We start from the raw sequence: 16,024 nt of genomic DNA on the forward strand, positions 1-16,024 counted from the left end.
TCTGTCCAGGAAGAGTTTCAGACAAGGATTTGCATTTAAGAATAGGGTTTTGTAAATGTAGTTGACACAAGAGAATCTGTGGAGTGAGATTATGTTTAGCATGTTTAGGGAGTTAAACAAGGGGGCTGTGTGTTGTCTGAAAGCAGAATTTGATATTATTCTGATAACAGATTTTTGCTGGGTGATGATGGACTTGAGGTGGTTTGCAGTGGTTGAACCCCATGCACAAATACCATAGTTGAGATAGGGATAGATTAGTGCATAATATAGAGAGATGAGAGCAGAGTTAGGAACATAATATCTGATTTTGGAGAGTATACCAACTGTTTTAGAGACTTTCTTAGTTATGTGTTGTATGTGGGTACTGAAGTTGAGTCTCTTGTCTAGGAATATGCCAAGAAACTTTCCATCAATTTTATTGCTAATGTTTACATTGTCAATCTGAAGCTGAATTGCATTTGTAGATTTGCTTCAAAATAGGATGTAGTAGGTCTTTTCTATGTTAAGTGTTAGTTTGTTGGTTGACATCCATAAGTGGACTTTTTTTAGTTCATTATTAACAACATCATTTAGTGTATGTGGGTTGGGGTTGGAGTAAATGAGGGTAGTATCATCAGCAAACAAAATAGGTTTCAGAATGTTAGAGACATTAGGCAGATCATTAATGTATATAAGAAATAGTAGGTAGTAGTTGTTGTTCCCTGACCTCGTGGTGACAGCTGCCGCGAGCGAGTTACTTGTTAATGAAGTTGCTGTCGCTTCAACCAGAGGTTTTGCTTCTTTCTCCATTACTTCACAGCTTGCCTTCTCTCCCTTATTCTTCAGCTGAGTGAGGGCGTGGTCACTCCCTGTGACGTCATCCCCGGGCGAGTCGCCCTTGGCATCAGCTGACTGAGGGCGGCTGCACACAGCTGAGGCAGCGTCCTCATGCTCCCCCGTTTTCTTCGAGGGTGGACTCAGGCAATCAGAGACTCCCGGTACATTTCCCAATAATAATCCATATACAGCACGTTCCTGTTGAACGGCACGAATTTTACCTTTGATGTAAGGTGTGTCGACCCATACATACACCTCCACCATCTCTTTAGCATAGCCATTTGGGAATTTGACATAGATATGTCTACCTGTCTCAGATCCTGGCTTTACTAGGCTTTTCCTTACCATGTGAGTAGTGGCGCCTTTGTCACGGAAGATTTTCGCCGATTTTCCGTTAACATTTCCGTCTACTACCTCAAGGGTCCAAGTTAGTGGATCCTTTCAAACGTTGGGATGATTTTTACCACTTGAGCTCACACCTTCTATGTAACCTGATTTCGGTTTTACCTTGCAATCAGCTGCACGACCTGGATTACCAAAGGTGTAGCACTTGTGCACATGCTTGTTGGAGGAGTTTCCCTGCTCCCCCGACACACCAGTCTTAGGCTTAGCTCTCTCGCCAGTACCTGTAGCATGATGCTTCTCGTGTGGCTTCATCCCTTTAACTTGTCTCCTGGCCCCAGCCCACAGATCAACTTGCTTGGCCATAGACAGATTTGACACAATTTCTTGCTCTTTGAGCTTGACACGCAGAGACGATTCGCATGCTTCTAAGAACTGTTCACGCATCATCAGTTGGTAGAACTCCATGCTCCCAGGAGCAGTCTCCATGAGTTCACAGTAACGTTTAGACTCGATTCTAACCGCTGTAACATTAGCACATATGTCTCTCCTTTTTTGCAATTGAGCTCTACGGAAATTCTCTAGCATCCGGTCTGCAGTGATGCCAAAACCGTTCAGCAGCGCTGTTGTCAATGCCTCGTAATCTCCGCGCTGGTGCGAACCCAGACTGTGGTAGATAGTGCCCTACCCTTTAACAATGCACTAAGAGCGAGGGCCCACTTTGATCTTTCCCACCCGCAATCAGCGGCGTGACCTTCGAAACGCTTGATGTATGCATCCATCGAGTCGTCCCTCTCATCAAAGTTAGCTAGTTTAGGTTTTTTGACAGTCTTACCTTGTTCAACGTTAGTCTCTGTTGAACGACCACTTGTTTGGTCATCCTGCCTTGCTTGCAACTGCATGCGAGCTATGCGTTCAGCACTTTCTTGGTTCTGCTGAGCAGTCCAGCGTTTGTTTTCTCTCTCCGGCTGATCAGTCCAGAGTTTGTTTTCTCTGTCCTGCTGATCAGTCCAGAGTTTCATAGCTTGCTCTGCTACTTTATTCCCTTCGAATCCCAACCCCTTAACCTGGTCATGGTATTCTGTTGCAACCCGTTCTCACACAAGACAGCACATATATGACTTAATGCTTAAAGTCAATATGTTGAATGTGATTTAGTACATATGTGATATATTTCCAGTTACCTATTTTACCAAGGCCCAAACTCTTCCTCACGTACCAATTTACGTCTCACAGTACCCGTCCATCAACGTAGATAGCAGAATAGTCGTGATTGGTTCAATTATAATGAAAATTGTAGTTTTCAGGTCCCACATGGGTTGTGAAATTTACCTACTATTGTCCATGCTCTTTGAATATTACAGATCAGCTACATCCTATTGAAGGCTCGTAATTTTGTTTTGAGAAATATTAGTTGTTCTCAGTAAATTATAATAAGCACTATAAATTATTACATAGAATACCAGTGCTTCACCAATCAATATTATATACCATACTTTGCGCTTTAAAAATCTTTAAAGAATGTTTTGTAGGAACGCTAACAGAAAACGATGTTATGTTAGAATGTTTATGGGGTAAACTACTGCAAACTTGGGGATCCCTTCTACCCACAGGAAGGGTATGGGGTCCAATACCATCCACTGGATGTGTATGGCATCCACAACCACCGACAGGATGGGTATGGGGCTCACAACCACCCACAGTATGGATATGGGGTCCAATACCACCCACAGGATGAGTATGGCGTCCACTATCACCCACAGGATGGGTATATGGGGCTCCAACCACCCACAGAATAAGCATGGGGTCCAATAACACCCACTGGATGTCCATGGCGTCCATTGCAGCCCACAGGATGAGTATAGGGTCCAGTATCGCCCACAGGATTAGTATATAGGGTCCACTGTCGCCCACAGGGTCGGTAAAGGGTCCACTACCGCCCACAGGGTTGGTAGGGGGTCAACTGCTGCTCTCAGGGTCGGTAGGGGGTCCACTACCGCCCACAGGGTCGGTAGGGCGTCCACAGGGTCAGTAGGGGTCCACTACCGCCCTGCACAGGGTTGGTAGGGGGGTCCACTGCCGCCCACAGGGTCGGTAGGGGGTCCACTGCCGCCCACAGGGTCGGCAGGGGGTCCACTACCGCCCACAGGGTCGCTATGAAGTCAACTACCGCCCATAGTGTTAATATGGGGTCCACTACCCCTCATAGTGTCGTTACGGGGGTCCATTACTACCCACAGGGTGTGTCTGGGGTCTATTTTTTTCTGTATAGCAGAAGTGGCAATACTGCTTTTCCAATCTCATTTGTTGTTCAATGTAAAATATTTGTTGCTCAACTTTCTCGAATTTACATATATATATATATATATATATATATATATATATATATATATATATATATATATATATATATATATATATATATATATATATATATATATATATATATATATATATATATATATATATATATATATATGTATATAGTATAGTGCCTTTGCAATAATGTACCAATGTGTGTATTTGTTGTATTGTATTGTTGAAAGCTTTTTGAAAGCTATTGCGTAAAGCTATTGCGTATTGAAAGCTATTGTGTAAAGCTTTTGACACTGTCAACCACCAAAACCTTCTTCTTAAATTACATCATTATGGAGTCAGAGGACACTCCCTACAATACCTCAAATCCTACCTTACTGACAGGCTCCAATATGTTTCTATGAATAATACAATTTCTCCCACCCTATACCCGTCAACATTGGTGTTCCCCAAGGCAGCATACTTGGCCCTCTCCTCTTTCTCATCTACATTAATGGCCTTCCAAATGCCTCCCAACACCTCAAACCAATTCTATTTGCTGACGACACAACCTTCATTTACTCCAGTCCTGATCCCCTTGCTCTAAATGCCACAGTAAATACTGAGCTAAATAAAGTCCATCTGTGGCTAACTGCCAACAAACTCACCCTTAACATTGACAAAACCTTTTATATTCTATTTGGCAATAAATCCTCTAATCAAATAAATCTCAAAATAAACAATACCCAAATTTGTAACAAATTAGATGGCAAATTCCTTGGCATTCTCATTGACCACAAGCTTAATTTCCAGGGACACATTCTAAACATATCAAAAAAAGTTTCAAAAACTGTGGGCATTCTTTCTAAGATCAGATATTATGTACCACGCCCTGCCCTGGTGACTCTCTATTACTCCCTTATCTATCCATATCTCAACTATGGTATTTGTGCTTGGGGCTCTACTACCCAAAATCACTTACGTCCTCTAATTACTCAACACAAAGCTGCTATTAGGACAATATCCAATTCTGGCCCCAGATATCACTCGGTACCCCCTACTTAAATCTCTGAATATGTTAGACATTAAGTCACTGCACATTCTCTCATGTGTATTATACATATATAAAACGCTAAACTATAATGCCAATCCTGATCTCAAAAGCTTCATAGAAGGTTGTATCAGAACCCATGAGCATCACACCAGAAATAAATACAGTTTTGATATTCCTAGAGTACGACTTAATCAAACTAGAAATGCTCTACAAATCAAGGGGCCCAGAATGTGGAATGACCTTCCCAACCATGTTAAAGACTGTACCTCTCTCAACCAGTTTAAGTTAAAAGCGAAGCTATACCTAATAAATTCCCTGTAACCTACCTTACCCTTCTATTGTCAACCAATGTCTGTTTTTTTCTTTAAAGAGCGCTGTTTGTCGACATAATTGTATTTGTGCTGCTTTTTCATCTATGTTTTCATTTCTTGTTTTCATTCTACTCATTATGCTCAATTAGTATTAAGCTTGTCATTTAAGTTTATCATGCCCGAAACGCTTTGCGTAATAGTGGCTTTAGGCATTGTATGTACTAGCTCTACCTATAAGTCAAACAATCCTTGTAAATATTTATTGTATGTATGTACCTTACCTAAATAAAATTGTATTGTATTGTATTGTATTGTATTGAAATACATTGTTTTCTGTTTTCTTATATGTGCTGCCAATCTGTTGTATGGTGTTTATAAATCTTGTTTATCTGTATCTTTTGCTACCCAGTCTCCCAATCTTTATGTACCCATTCTGAACATCTTTACCATTGTGATCATTGCTGTCTTATATGTGCCGCCAATCTGCTGTATGGTGTCTATTAACCTTGTTTAAATTACTAATCAAGCTGTCAATGTAATCAATCAGAGCTTTAATATAACAATATGCTTTAATATACCTACTTATCTCTCTCATCTCATTTTTCTCTTGTAATGTATCTTTATCATTTATCAATTCTGATTGAAATTACCTACTTAAAATTATCTGTTAGATTAAGGACCTGCCCGAAACGCTGTGCGTACTAGTGGCTTTACAAGAATGTAAATACTGTACTATCCAATGTATTCTCACAAACCCAATGTACCTTCTTGTATATATATAAATAAATAAATAAATAAATAAATTGTTCACATGATATACATGTGAAATATTGTTGAAAACATCTTGATGACTTATTAAACCAAAATTATTTATTAGTCAGAAGAAAGACAAAAACGCGAACTATATGTTAAACCTCTACCACACAAATATTTTAAGTAAAACCGAAGATATTTGTAGTTTTATAAAAGGGGCAGTTTTCATTGCTTGTCGAGTTCGAAAACCGCAGCATTAATCTCAGAACCATGCCTATTTCACACAGATTCCTTAGTAAACGTAAGAGTTTTACATGTCACAAGAAAGATATAAATATAAACATTATTCTAAATACCGTACCATGGGCATATTTAAATTTAAAACGAAGATACGTGTACTTTTATAATAGCCGAGCTTTGACCCCGGACAGATTAATCGACCGAGCAACTCTCTCAGAACAATGTTTATTTCACGTGAATTCGTTAATAAACATATATGTTTTATATGTCTCAAGAAAGGCAGACATATAAGCTTCACTTTAAACACTTTACCATAGACATCTTTAGTTCTAATGAAGATACATGTATTTTAAAAATTATGGAGCTCCCATGCACCCCGTACAGACTGAACGACAGAGCAACTCTCTCTCAGATCAATGTTTATTTCACGTAAATTCGTTAATAAACACAAATGTTTTATTTGTCTTAAGCAAGATAGAAATAAGAGCTTCATTTTAAATACATTACATTAGACATATTTATAGCTCAAGTGAAGATACATATGTTTTTATAGTAGAGCTCAGTAGCTTGTCGGGCATGGAGTGCAGACGCCTACGCACTTTTTTTTTTTTTTTGAGATATATACAAGAGTTGTTACATTCTTGTACAGCCACTAGTACGCATAGCGTTTTGGGCAGGTCCCTGGAATACGATCCCCTGCCGCGAAGAATCGTTTTTTCATCAAAGTACACATTTTACTGTTGCGTTAAACAGAGGCTACAGTTGAGGAATTGCGCCCAGTAAATCCTCCCCGGCCAGGATACGAACCCATGACATAGCGCTCGCGGAACGCCAGGCGAGTGTCTTACCACTACACCACGGAGACCACTTGCCGATATATTGTATAATTGACAAAGATACGCTAATAAAGCCTTAAATCTTATATGCCTCCAGAAAGACCGAGATATGAACATTATTATGATTGCACCAAATGAAATATATCGTGTTCGAGAACAAAGATATATCAATTTTAAATTAAGTTTCGACTCTTGCTTGGGCGAGAGAGATGGGAGCGACTCTCGCCCCATCTATTGGAGATTCTGTCCACTAAAGACCCAAAGCTACTCAAACCCTCCTAGCATTATTTAAGTAATGAAGTAATATGGTATATTTACTCACTATAATGTGGGTGCTGAATGCAGAACATGAGAAAACATATATTTACTCCAAACTAATATAATTTCATTATGAAATAAGTAAATAAGTAGCATCAAAGGAAGTCGACGGTCCAAGCGTCAATGTTGTGGAGCGACTTATCCAAGATATATCGTTGTTTGGAAAGTGTTTGTTTGCATATCCAGTTGTCGTACTTCTCTGCACAAATTATCACAAATTTAAATTATAATGCACCGTGGGAGGTTACACCCTTTCCAGTTTTAAACCCTCCCTTTCCACCCAAGAAGCAAATTAGAGATCAGCCCAAGCTTCGTCTTGAGGCAAAGCTCAACGCCTTAAGGCTTAAGCCATATTGATGCTCTGTCCACAGAGCATTCTCTCTCTCAAATTATATACACTGATGGTTCCTTACACCGCACCGCGGGTGCAGTTGTCCTGACAATGGGCGATGGCCTATACTTTGAGTGGGGAGTCCGTATAAACAACTGGGCCTCTACCCTTCAAACTGAACTATTTGCCTTGATCCTTGCACTGAAATGTGTACAAGTCTCAAAACTTGATACATTAATTGTAAGTGACTCAGAGTCCATTTCATGTTGGCCTCCGAATGCATGATAGAACTGATAAGTTAGCCAAAGAATCTGCCTTTAAAGGAGCCGTTGAGTGTAACCTTGGATTGTCAATGAGCAATCTGAGAGCAGCAGTACACCGAGAACTTCAACAAGATCTTGTAAATCTGAGGCAAAGTGAAATTGACACCAGTAATTCTATCTATCATACTATCATGCAAGAGGAGCCACACATCTATGGATCATCCAATAAAATCAGCAGACTTCTAGATGTTACTGCTGCTCGGCTTAGACTCGGTTACAAGTATCTCTGGGAATTCTCATTATCTGCTGATGTAGACCTGACCAAATGTAAACTGTGCCAACAAAATTATTCGCACACCCTCCATCACTATGTGATGGAGTGCGAAAAATGGCCTCTGCTTTGAAATACAAAGCGGAGATGTTTCTGAAGAGGGGGACAAAGAAACAGTTGCGCAGTGCGCCCCGCGCAGATGCGCGGGAAGTCTGGGGCCATATAAATTCCTAGGCAGAGAGGGGCTCTCCCTCACTTTCACCCGACCGCCGCAGTACTCGAAACTGCGTCGCGCTGCGCCTCAACGACACGTGGTCCAGTACCAGTCCTGCATTCATCAGTCTGTCGATACGGCAGGGGCCCCCCCTGCCCTAATCATCCTACTCTAAGGTAATGTAAAAAATTTCTGTTAAAGTTTAGTCAGGACTGTCCAGTGTCTGGCGTGTGTTGGCGCCTTCTCCCCGCGGTCCGCGTGGGCCGCCTTAGTTCCCTAGTGCCTTCTGCACGTTTGCCTGTCTTGAGATATGCAGGCGCGCCTTTCAGTATGTGCTAGGTGCTGCAGCGGCTGCTGCCGCAATGCCCCGGGTCGGCGTGTGTTTGCGCCGTGTCCCGAGTGAACCGCTCTGGTAGTGTTATCTCCCAGGCGTGCACTATGGGCACTGGTCAGCTGCGTTCCCTAGGCGTGCGCCTAGGGGCCCCGGTTCGTGCCCCGCTCGGACGTGCGTGCCTGGCCGGGCCCCCTGCGAGCGGCCCGGCGTCGCCCTTGGAGGCGCCCCCACGTGGACAGGTTGCTGTGGTCCTATGCCAAGGACCATGGTGCGTGCCGTGCCCAGATGGGCGTGCACGGCGGGCTCCCTGTGAGCGGCCTGGCGGCCTCCAACGGATACCTGATCAACCAGGCTGTGACTAATTCGTCAGGCTGCACGCAGCCGCGTCCAACAGCCTGGTTGATCAGTCCGGCTACCAGGAGGCTTGGTCGACGACCGTGCCACGGGGACGCTAAGCCCCAGAAACACCTCATGGTAGGCCCTTGGCGGGGGCGCCACGAGGCCAGGTTGCAGTGGTCCTATGTTCCTTGGGCCCGACCTTTGGGGCCCATGCCTGGTAGGTGTCGCCCTCGTGCCATGGCGCTCATAGGAGCGCTTGCCCTGGGTTGTGTCTCGCTTCCTTCCTGTCCCTCTTGGGTGCTAAACCACGCGGATTAGCGGTGTGGCCTTCCCCGGGGCGGGGGTCTGTCTGCATTCATGTCGTACCTGGGCGTGCCCGCTTGTGGGGGGCCTGCCTCACGCCCACGGGCTGGAGACGCCCACGCCTGGCGGCGGTGTCCCGGTCGGCAGGCCCTGAGGCTTCTTTGCCTAGGGGCTACCTCGACGTCAGGTTGGGCTTAGCCGAGTGCCTCCCCGTCCCCTGCTGTTTTGGTCCAGGCTATCCACCGTTCTATGGTCCGTTCTGTTCTATGGTCCCCTGTTCTGTTTGGGGGTGTCTAGGTGAGCCAGGGCGCGCCCAGGCGTGTTTTGCGTTCATCAGGTATGCAGGTATGTTTGTATGGTAACATACCTGCAGGTATGTTTGTCTCCAGACGTCTCGTCGGGCCGGTATAGCCCGCACGTTCGTCCCCAGATGTTCTCGCCTGGCCGGTTTAGCCCGCACGTTTGTCCCAGACGTTGTCGTTTGTCCCAGACGTTGTCGTCCGTCCGGCGTAGCCCGGTACATTTGTTCCCAGACGTTTCGTCCAGCTGGTATAGCCGGCACGTTCGTACCCAGACGTTTTCGTCTGGCCGGTGTAGCCCGGTACATTTGTTCCCAGACGTTTCGTCCGGCTGGTATAGCCGGCACGTTCGTACCCAGACGTTTTCGTCTGGTCTGTGTAGCCCGGTACATTTGTTCCCAGACGTTTCGTCCGGCTGGTATAGCCGGCACGTTCGTACCCAGACGTTTCGTCTGGCTGGTGTAGCCCGGTACATTTGTTCCCAGACGTTTCGTCCGGCTGGTATAGCCGGCACGTTCGTACCCAGACGTTTTCGTCTGGCCGGTGTAGCCCGGTACATTTGTTCCCAGACGTTTCGTCCGGCTGGTATAGCCAGCACGTTCGTACCCAGACGTTTTCGTCTGGCCGGTGTAGCCCGGTACATTTGTTCCCAGACGTTTCGTCCGGCTGGTATAGCCGGCACGTTCGTACCCAGACGTTTTCATCTGGCCGGTGTAGCCCGGTACATTTGTTCCCAGACGTTTCGTCCGGCTGGTATAGCCGGCACGTTCGTACCCAGACGTTTTCGTCTGGCCGGTGTAGCCCGGTACGTCAATTCCACCACGTTTCGTTCGAATGCTGTAGCACAGTCCTCCCGTGTTTTTCCTTGGTCGCGTGTACCAGATGTTGGTCTGCCTGGAGTGCCCGGTTATGCGGCCCCTTCCACATCACAAGTTTTCAGCGTCCAGCCTAATGCCTGGCCGTGCGGTCTGCCGCTTGAACGACTTCAAATCAAATCAAATGTTTATTTAGGTAAGGTACATACATACAAGAGATTTTACAACGAGTGATGGATTTAATTCTAATTATTGCGGTCATTTATTATTTAATTCTGTTCAATTTTATTACATTTCTTTATTTAGACTTTCAGCTTGATTAGTTTCATTACGCGGCAAATTTAGGAAATTTATAGCATTGCTTCACCCCTTGCCTTAAAAAAAAAATTCTATTTTCGTAAAAGAATTCGTATTTTCATGTCAATTTAGTGAACGGGAGCCCGCTCCTGTATTGGTGATTATTGTTCCTCCATCATTAACTATACCCTTACTTAAATAACTTGTTATATTCTTAGTCTTTCAGTCATGATGCGTATTAAGACTTGCCTCATTTATTCCTCAAGTTATTCCTCAATTTAGCATTGCGCAAGCCTCTGGATTTAGATCCTTTAGTTTTAGAGGTAATTATATATAGGTATTCGTTTCCATGTCAATTTAGTGAACGGGAGCCCGCTCCTGTTTTGGTGATTTACGTTCCTCCATCATTAACTAAACGCTTACTTAAATAACTTGTTATATCCTTAGTCTTCCAGTCATGACGTGTATTAAGACTAAAGTTATTCCTCAATTTAGCATTGAGCAAGCCTCCGGCTTTAGATTATTCCTGCACTTGATTTATGAGTCAATTACCCTCAGCAATTTGTTACTGCAATTTATGCATTGCGTTTGCTCCACGTTTTATTTAACTTTTGTGCCGCAATTATGTTTGTGTAACTGCCGCTTTTGTCATTGAGTTTAAGTTAAGTCAGCTAGGATGAGCTAGTTGGGTTATACTAGGGTGTCTTTCAGTCACGACGTGTATTAAAGACTTTCAGTTATTCCTCAATTTAGTCGGAAGGTACTGCGGCTTCCCAGCCGACGTCCTTCCTGTGACGAGTTAAGCCGGCGATGTTTTCAGTTTTATATTTATTTGGTCATATAAATAGGCGGCCTCCCAGGCCGCTGGTTTATCCAGACGTGTTGTCTGCCCGGTGTAGCCCGGATGTCACAGCGGCCTCCTAGCCGCTGGTCGCGAAGTTCCAGCTGACGTGTCTTTTTTCACTCCTTTTCGTTATTGTATTTGGTTGTATTTACCTCGGCTCAAAGTGTTAATCCCGTTTCTCTAACGAGTTATAGTCCAGCTTTATTTTGAGCATACTTAGTTTTGCAATTTATAATTATTTATAATTAATTATAGTTATAATTGGTTTATAATTTTATTATTTACACCATTTATTTACGATTATTCATATAATATAATTTATTACATTGTTAGGCTTTTCCAACGACGTCGTCCCAGCCGGTGTTGTTCCTGCAGAGGATGGGCCAGCTGGTGGCTCGGCCGTAGCTGTTGCAGCGGGCGCCCTCACAGACTCAGCTAGTTTCAGCAGACGATGTTACAGCTGCTAACGCCCCAGTTCCATCTTAGGCTTCCCGGCAGCCGATGCTTCAGTCATGAACCTCCAGCTGAAGCGTTCCACCCGACGTTGCGCCCATCAATTTATCACTCTTTTCAGTTTTGTACTTCTCGCTTTCCCAGCTTCATGAATTGTTCCCGTTATTTTCTAGGACAGTTATATTCCAGTCTTTAGCCTAAATTGTCTTGCAGCTGGCCCTCTACTTACCACTAAGGTCTTCCCTGGTGGCCAGTTGCCGCTATTTTTCTCCCTTTATCAGATGTTGATGCTCCAGCTGTCGATGTCCAGCTGCAGGTGCCCAGCTCCGATGTTCCAGCCGCTGATGGCAGGATTTTGCAGTTCAACATTCGGCAACGGTCATTAAGTTAATCCATTATTTTGCACAATTTTTACTATTGGTGTTTGTGTTATACACGCTACGTTAATGTGGGTTTAAGGTCCAGGTACTACCCACGTGCATAATTCTTTTAACTTATAAAACCCGTGCTTATTGTATTTGAGTTATTAACTAAGCCAGCTAGGTTGTGCTAGTTGCCGTGTCACGGGCCTCTTGCCTCTTGCTTCAGTTTCCCTGGCTTCGCTTTTACCACTAGCCTACTCACTTTATTCCCGCTCAGGATGCTTTGTCTTGTTGCATGCGTCTTTTACTGTGTTTACGTATGTTTGTTTAACTTTTGCTTTGCCTTAAGTTATTAAGTAAAGTCAGTTAGGATGTGCTAGTCGTGGTGTTACGGGCCCTTGTCTCCTGCTTTAAGTTTCTGGCCCTGCATTTATGTTTAGTTTCCTCTGTAAATTATTACTGTTATTACGGGTAGCCTTGCGGCATATTTGTTGTTTCTCCTGGTTACGTTATGTGGTTTATCATTTACGGCCTAAATGTTTACATTTACCCTATCCCAGTTTAATTCAATTGATGCCCTCCCAACACCAGCTGCAGGTTTTACTTCCCGGTGGAATTTTATGCTTGTTCGCTCGACTTTGTTTAAGTTGTTAGGTAAGGCCAGTTAGGCTGAGCGAGTGGCTACTCGCCGTCTCAGTTATCTCTACCTTAAGCTTTGACGCCCTGGCGTCGTGCGGTACGCCGTTTTGGTGATTTATAATTTATATTATTTGTGAACAATTTTAAAATATAACTTATGATTGCTAGACTTTCAGTTATGAGTTGTATTACTTCCGCAATTTATAGCATTGCTTTCGCCTCATGCCTAAAAATTTGTTATTGTTGGACTCGCAATTATAATTCGTATTTAATACGGCAAATTTTTCCCGCAATTTACACTTTGCTTAAGTTTCACGTTCAATTTGTTATATTAAGGGACTTTCAATTAGGATTTGTATTATTCTATTGCTTTGCCTCTGCGCCATTCAGTTAATTTCAGCTAGGGTACGCTAGTTGCAGTGCATTCGGGTTGGGTCCCCCCCCCCACATTTTTTCCTCCGGTTATTTCGTCCTATTACACTCGTTTCCCTCATTATATATTCTAAATATTGTGCATTATATTTGACCGCCCATTCTTCATCGTTTCAGCAGTACATTAAGATACATTTGGAATGCTACAGAGAAGTTTAGCATGGCCTCGCGCACGGTGTCATGCAAAAACTGGCCATTCGGCCTTCCATACGGCAAGCATAAGCCAGTCAGTTAGCATGATGTCGGCCAGCATGTTGTTGGCCAGCAGTCAGCCAGCATGTTGTTGGCCATACGGTCGCTAACGTTCTTTGGCCATCCGCCCTTCTGGGCTAATTTACTCTTCTTGTTCCTTCGCCATTGTTGTTTCTTACTACGTAATAGTATTCTATTTAATTTAACCTCATCTCAATAGGTTAGGGGCCCTTACCTCCAACTGCTATTCCTTCCCCTGTGCTCTGCCCTCTTGGCGCACAACGTCGGCTTCTTCTGTTCCCTTTTTTCGCAGCCACGACAAGCCGGAAACCCCCCCCCCCACCACCACCACCACCCACCTCACCCTACTGCGGCGAGGAAGAGAACGCGAGCCGGATATTCCTCTTATCACCGTTACAACGCACGCAGCGGCGCCGGGATGCAGCCGCCCAGGGCCTATGTTAATACTATTATCTTCCCTTATTTGCTGGGCTATATGGTAGTATTAATATTATTCTGTATCGTTACTGTCATTCCAGTATTATTTTATTAAGAATATAAATTGTTATTATGGTTTGGCGTTGCTTTCTTAATTTCTTCCATTCTGCGGCACTTGCCGTCATCGGTTATTTACGATATTACATTGTATTCTTACATTGTACGATTATTTACGACATTGTATTCTTAATATTATCCTTATTACAGTTACTGGATGCCAGTTCCCTGCCGTCGATTTCACTTTGCTCCTGTTCTAAAAGATGTAGCCGAAGTTCACGGCCTACTAGCTGCGGCTTGCAGACGCTCATTGACAACACAAGACTACACTCAGCGGCCACTTAAGGCAGACTCCTTGGCTTCTATTCAGCCCTATCACCCGTCTGGAGGCAGAGATGGGATGGAGACCAAGGGTAATGTTCCCTGCTCACATTCTACATCCGCTTCGGACACAAGCATGTTATAGATTTGGCTTTAAAAATTGGTTCTTATTCCATTTTATTGTTTATGTATATATTGCTTTGTTGTATATACCCGTTCTTGGTATATGTATTGATTATATTATCAAGATATATAGTGTTTCTTATTATCCCTGTTTATAGTTGCTTTGTGCTTCCTTGCTGTTCTCCTACTTGCTTTCTCCCACCTTTGCTCTTAGCAAAGGTACTTCCCCCTTCCGTTTGCTGGAAGATTCTTAGAATTGTTAGCCCCCTTCATTGCTACAGTATAGTTATTCGGAAATCTCTTATTCATCCAGGATTGTTAATTAAGGAATCTCTTAATTCCTGCTGCTGGGCTCCCTCCCCCCGTTTTTCGTCTCCGTATTGATTCAGCTAGGGTTTACCTCTCGTCTGTGCTCTTGCCTGTCACGATAACACTGCATGCCGCTTCTGCCCACCCTTACTGCCTTATATCTTTCAGCCAGGGGGAGGTGATCTACGCGACAAAAAATCGACGCACGCTCCGACTGGACCAGGTATCGCTTACATGGTCAGGAATCAACACTCTTCGGATCCTACAAGCACATTGCAGGACGCACGCATACCCTAGCCCAGCGAGCGCCCCCCGGCAAGTTCTACCCAGCCCGTGCACCAGTGAACAGGCAACACTTCTTCAGGGCGATTAATTCGCGCCGCCCTCGCAGAGCTAGGCTCGCCTTCAGCCGACCACGCCCTCTTACATTTAGAATTGACAGGGCCACTCGGCTCTCTTGACGGGCTCGCCATCGGAGAAAATGGCGGGTCCAGCAACCAGCTGGAACCCCCAGCTGACTACGTCCGGGACGTTGTTGCTCTGCCACTCTGAAGCCTCCTTGCGACCAGCGGGCCTCGCCCTTCGGAGGGGGGGGGGGGTCCGGCCAGCTGGCCTGCGGTGGGGGTGCAGCGCCGGTCCCCAAGTGTCCCGCTGTCTGCAGCTAATCCTTTGCCCAGTCTAGGTGCTAGTAAGAGTCAGGAAACACTTCTTATTCCTTGGCGGCCGGCTTCACGCCCTGGGAAAAACTTCTCCCACTTGTCATATCAGTTTTCCCCAGTCACTAGGTATTTTCTGCCCGCCTGTTAATTCTAGGATTTCCCATTATGTCTTGGTAGGGCTCCGTTAAGTGTTGTGTCTATACACTTTATTTCCCCTTTGTGTCCTGACTGTTATACCTAGTTCTAATTATATTTCATCTGCCATTAGGTTTCTGCAGAACGTGTTTGCCATGTCTAGGCTATGCTTACTACTACGGGGTTACATTTTAAGTTAATTAGTCCTCAGACATGGACATGTTACATTTGTTAATTCCTACTTATATTATTTACATGTTCTGCAGAATTTAATTTACTAATAAAAAATTTAAGCCCATTCGGCCTGTGTCTTTTTTCCCCTGGTCAGAAAGATACGTGAATTTAGAGACAATTCTATAACCAATGTTCCAGCGAGGTGTCAATATTTCATTCAAAATGATCTGCTACCAGAAATTTTAGCCAAATATCCCCAGTTTGCTAACTGTAGGTAGTAACTAAGTGATTGTAACCTATCCACCGCTGCCCACTGGATGGGGGGCGGTGTGCAGGACAAACATATAAATTTTGACACTAGCTCTCCACATATGTCAGTTGCTTAATTTAGAACCTGTACTTGAGGTCGATCTCGAACCCATTGTTGATGTGACGACTTAATTATATTGAATTTT

General features: G+C 44.2%; 1 protein-coding gene across 2 annotated transcripts; it reads left to right on the forward strand.

Moving 5' to 3' along the window:
- Positions 1–8,089: 8,089 nt before the first annotated feature.
- Positions 8,090–15,693, forward strand: LOC138364287 (uncharacterized). Of its 2 annotated transcripts, none has more exons than XR_011228398.1 (3): positions 8,090–8,220; positions 14,059–14,261; positions 14,770–15,693. XR_011228398.1 is itself a non-coding variant. In XM_069323868.1 (3 exons), the coding sequence occupies exon 1, from the start codon at positions 9,376–9,378 to the stop codon at positions 10,366–10,368; it is 993 nt and encodes a 330-aa protein (XP_069179969.1). In that variant the 5' UTR covers positions 8,232–9,375; the 3' UTR covers positions 10,369–13,852; positions 14,059–14,261; positions 14,770–15,693. The 2 variants fall into 2 exon arrangements, 1 of the variants encoding a protein (XP_069179969.1); XM_069323868.1 differs by lacking the exon at positions 8,090–8,220 and adding an exon at positions 8,232–13,852.
- Positions 15,694–16,024: the final 331 nt, after the last annotated feature.

This window comes from Procambarus clarkii, chromosome 2, assembly GCF_040958095.1.
Source record: "Procambarus clarkii isolate CNS0578487 chromosome 2, FALCON_Pclarkii_2.0, whole genome shotgun sequence".
Classification (NCBI taxonomy): domain Eukaryota; kingdom Metazoa; phylum Arthropoda; class Malacostraca; order Decapoda; family Cambaridae; genus Procambarus; species Procambarus clarkii.

Excerpts from the sequence above, each read along its gene's own strand:
- LOC138364287 (XM_069323868.1), top strand. The coding sequence starts at position 9,376 with ATGGTAACATACCTGCAGGTATGTTTGTCTCCAGACGTCTCGTCGGGC.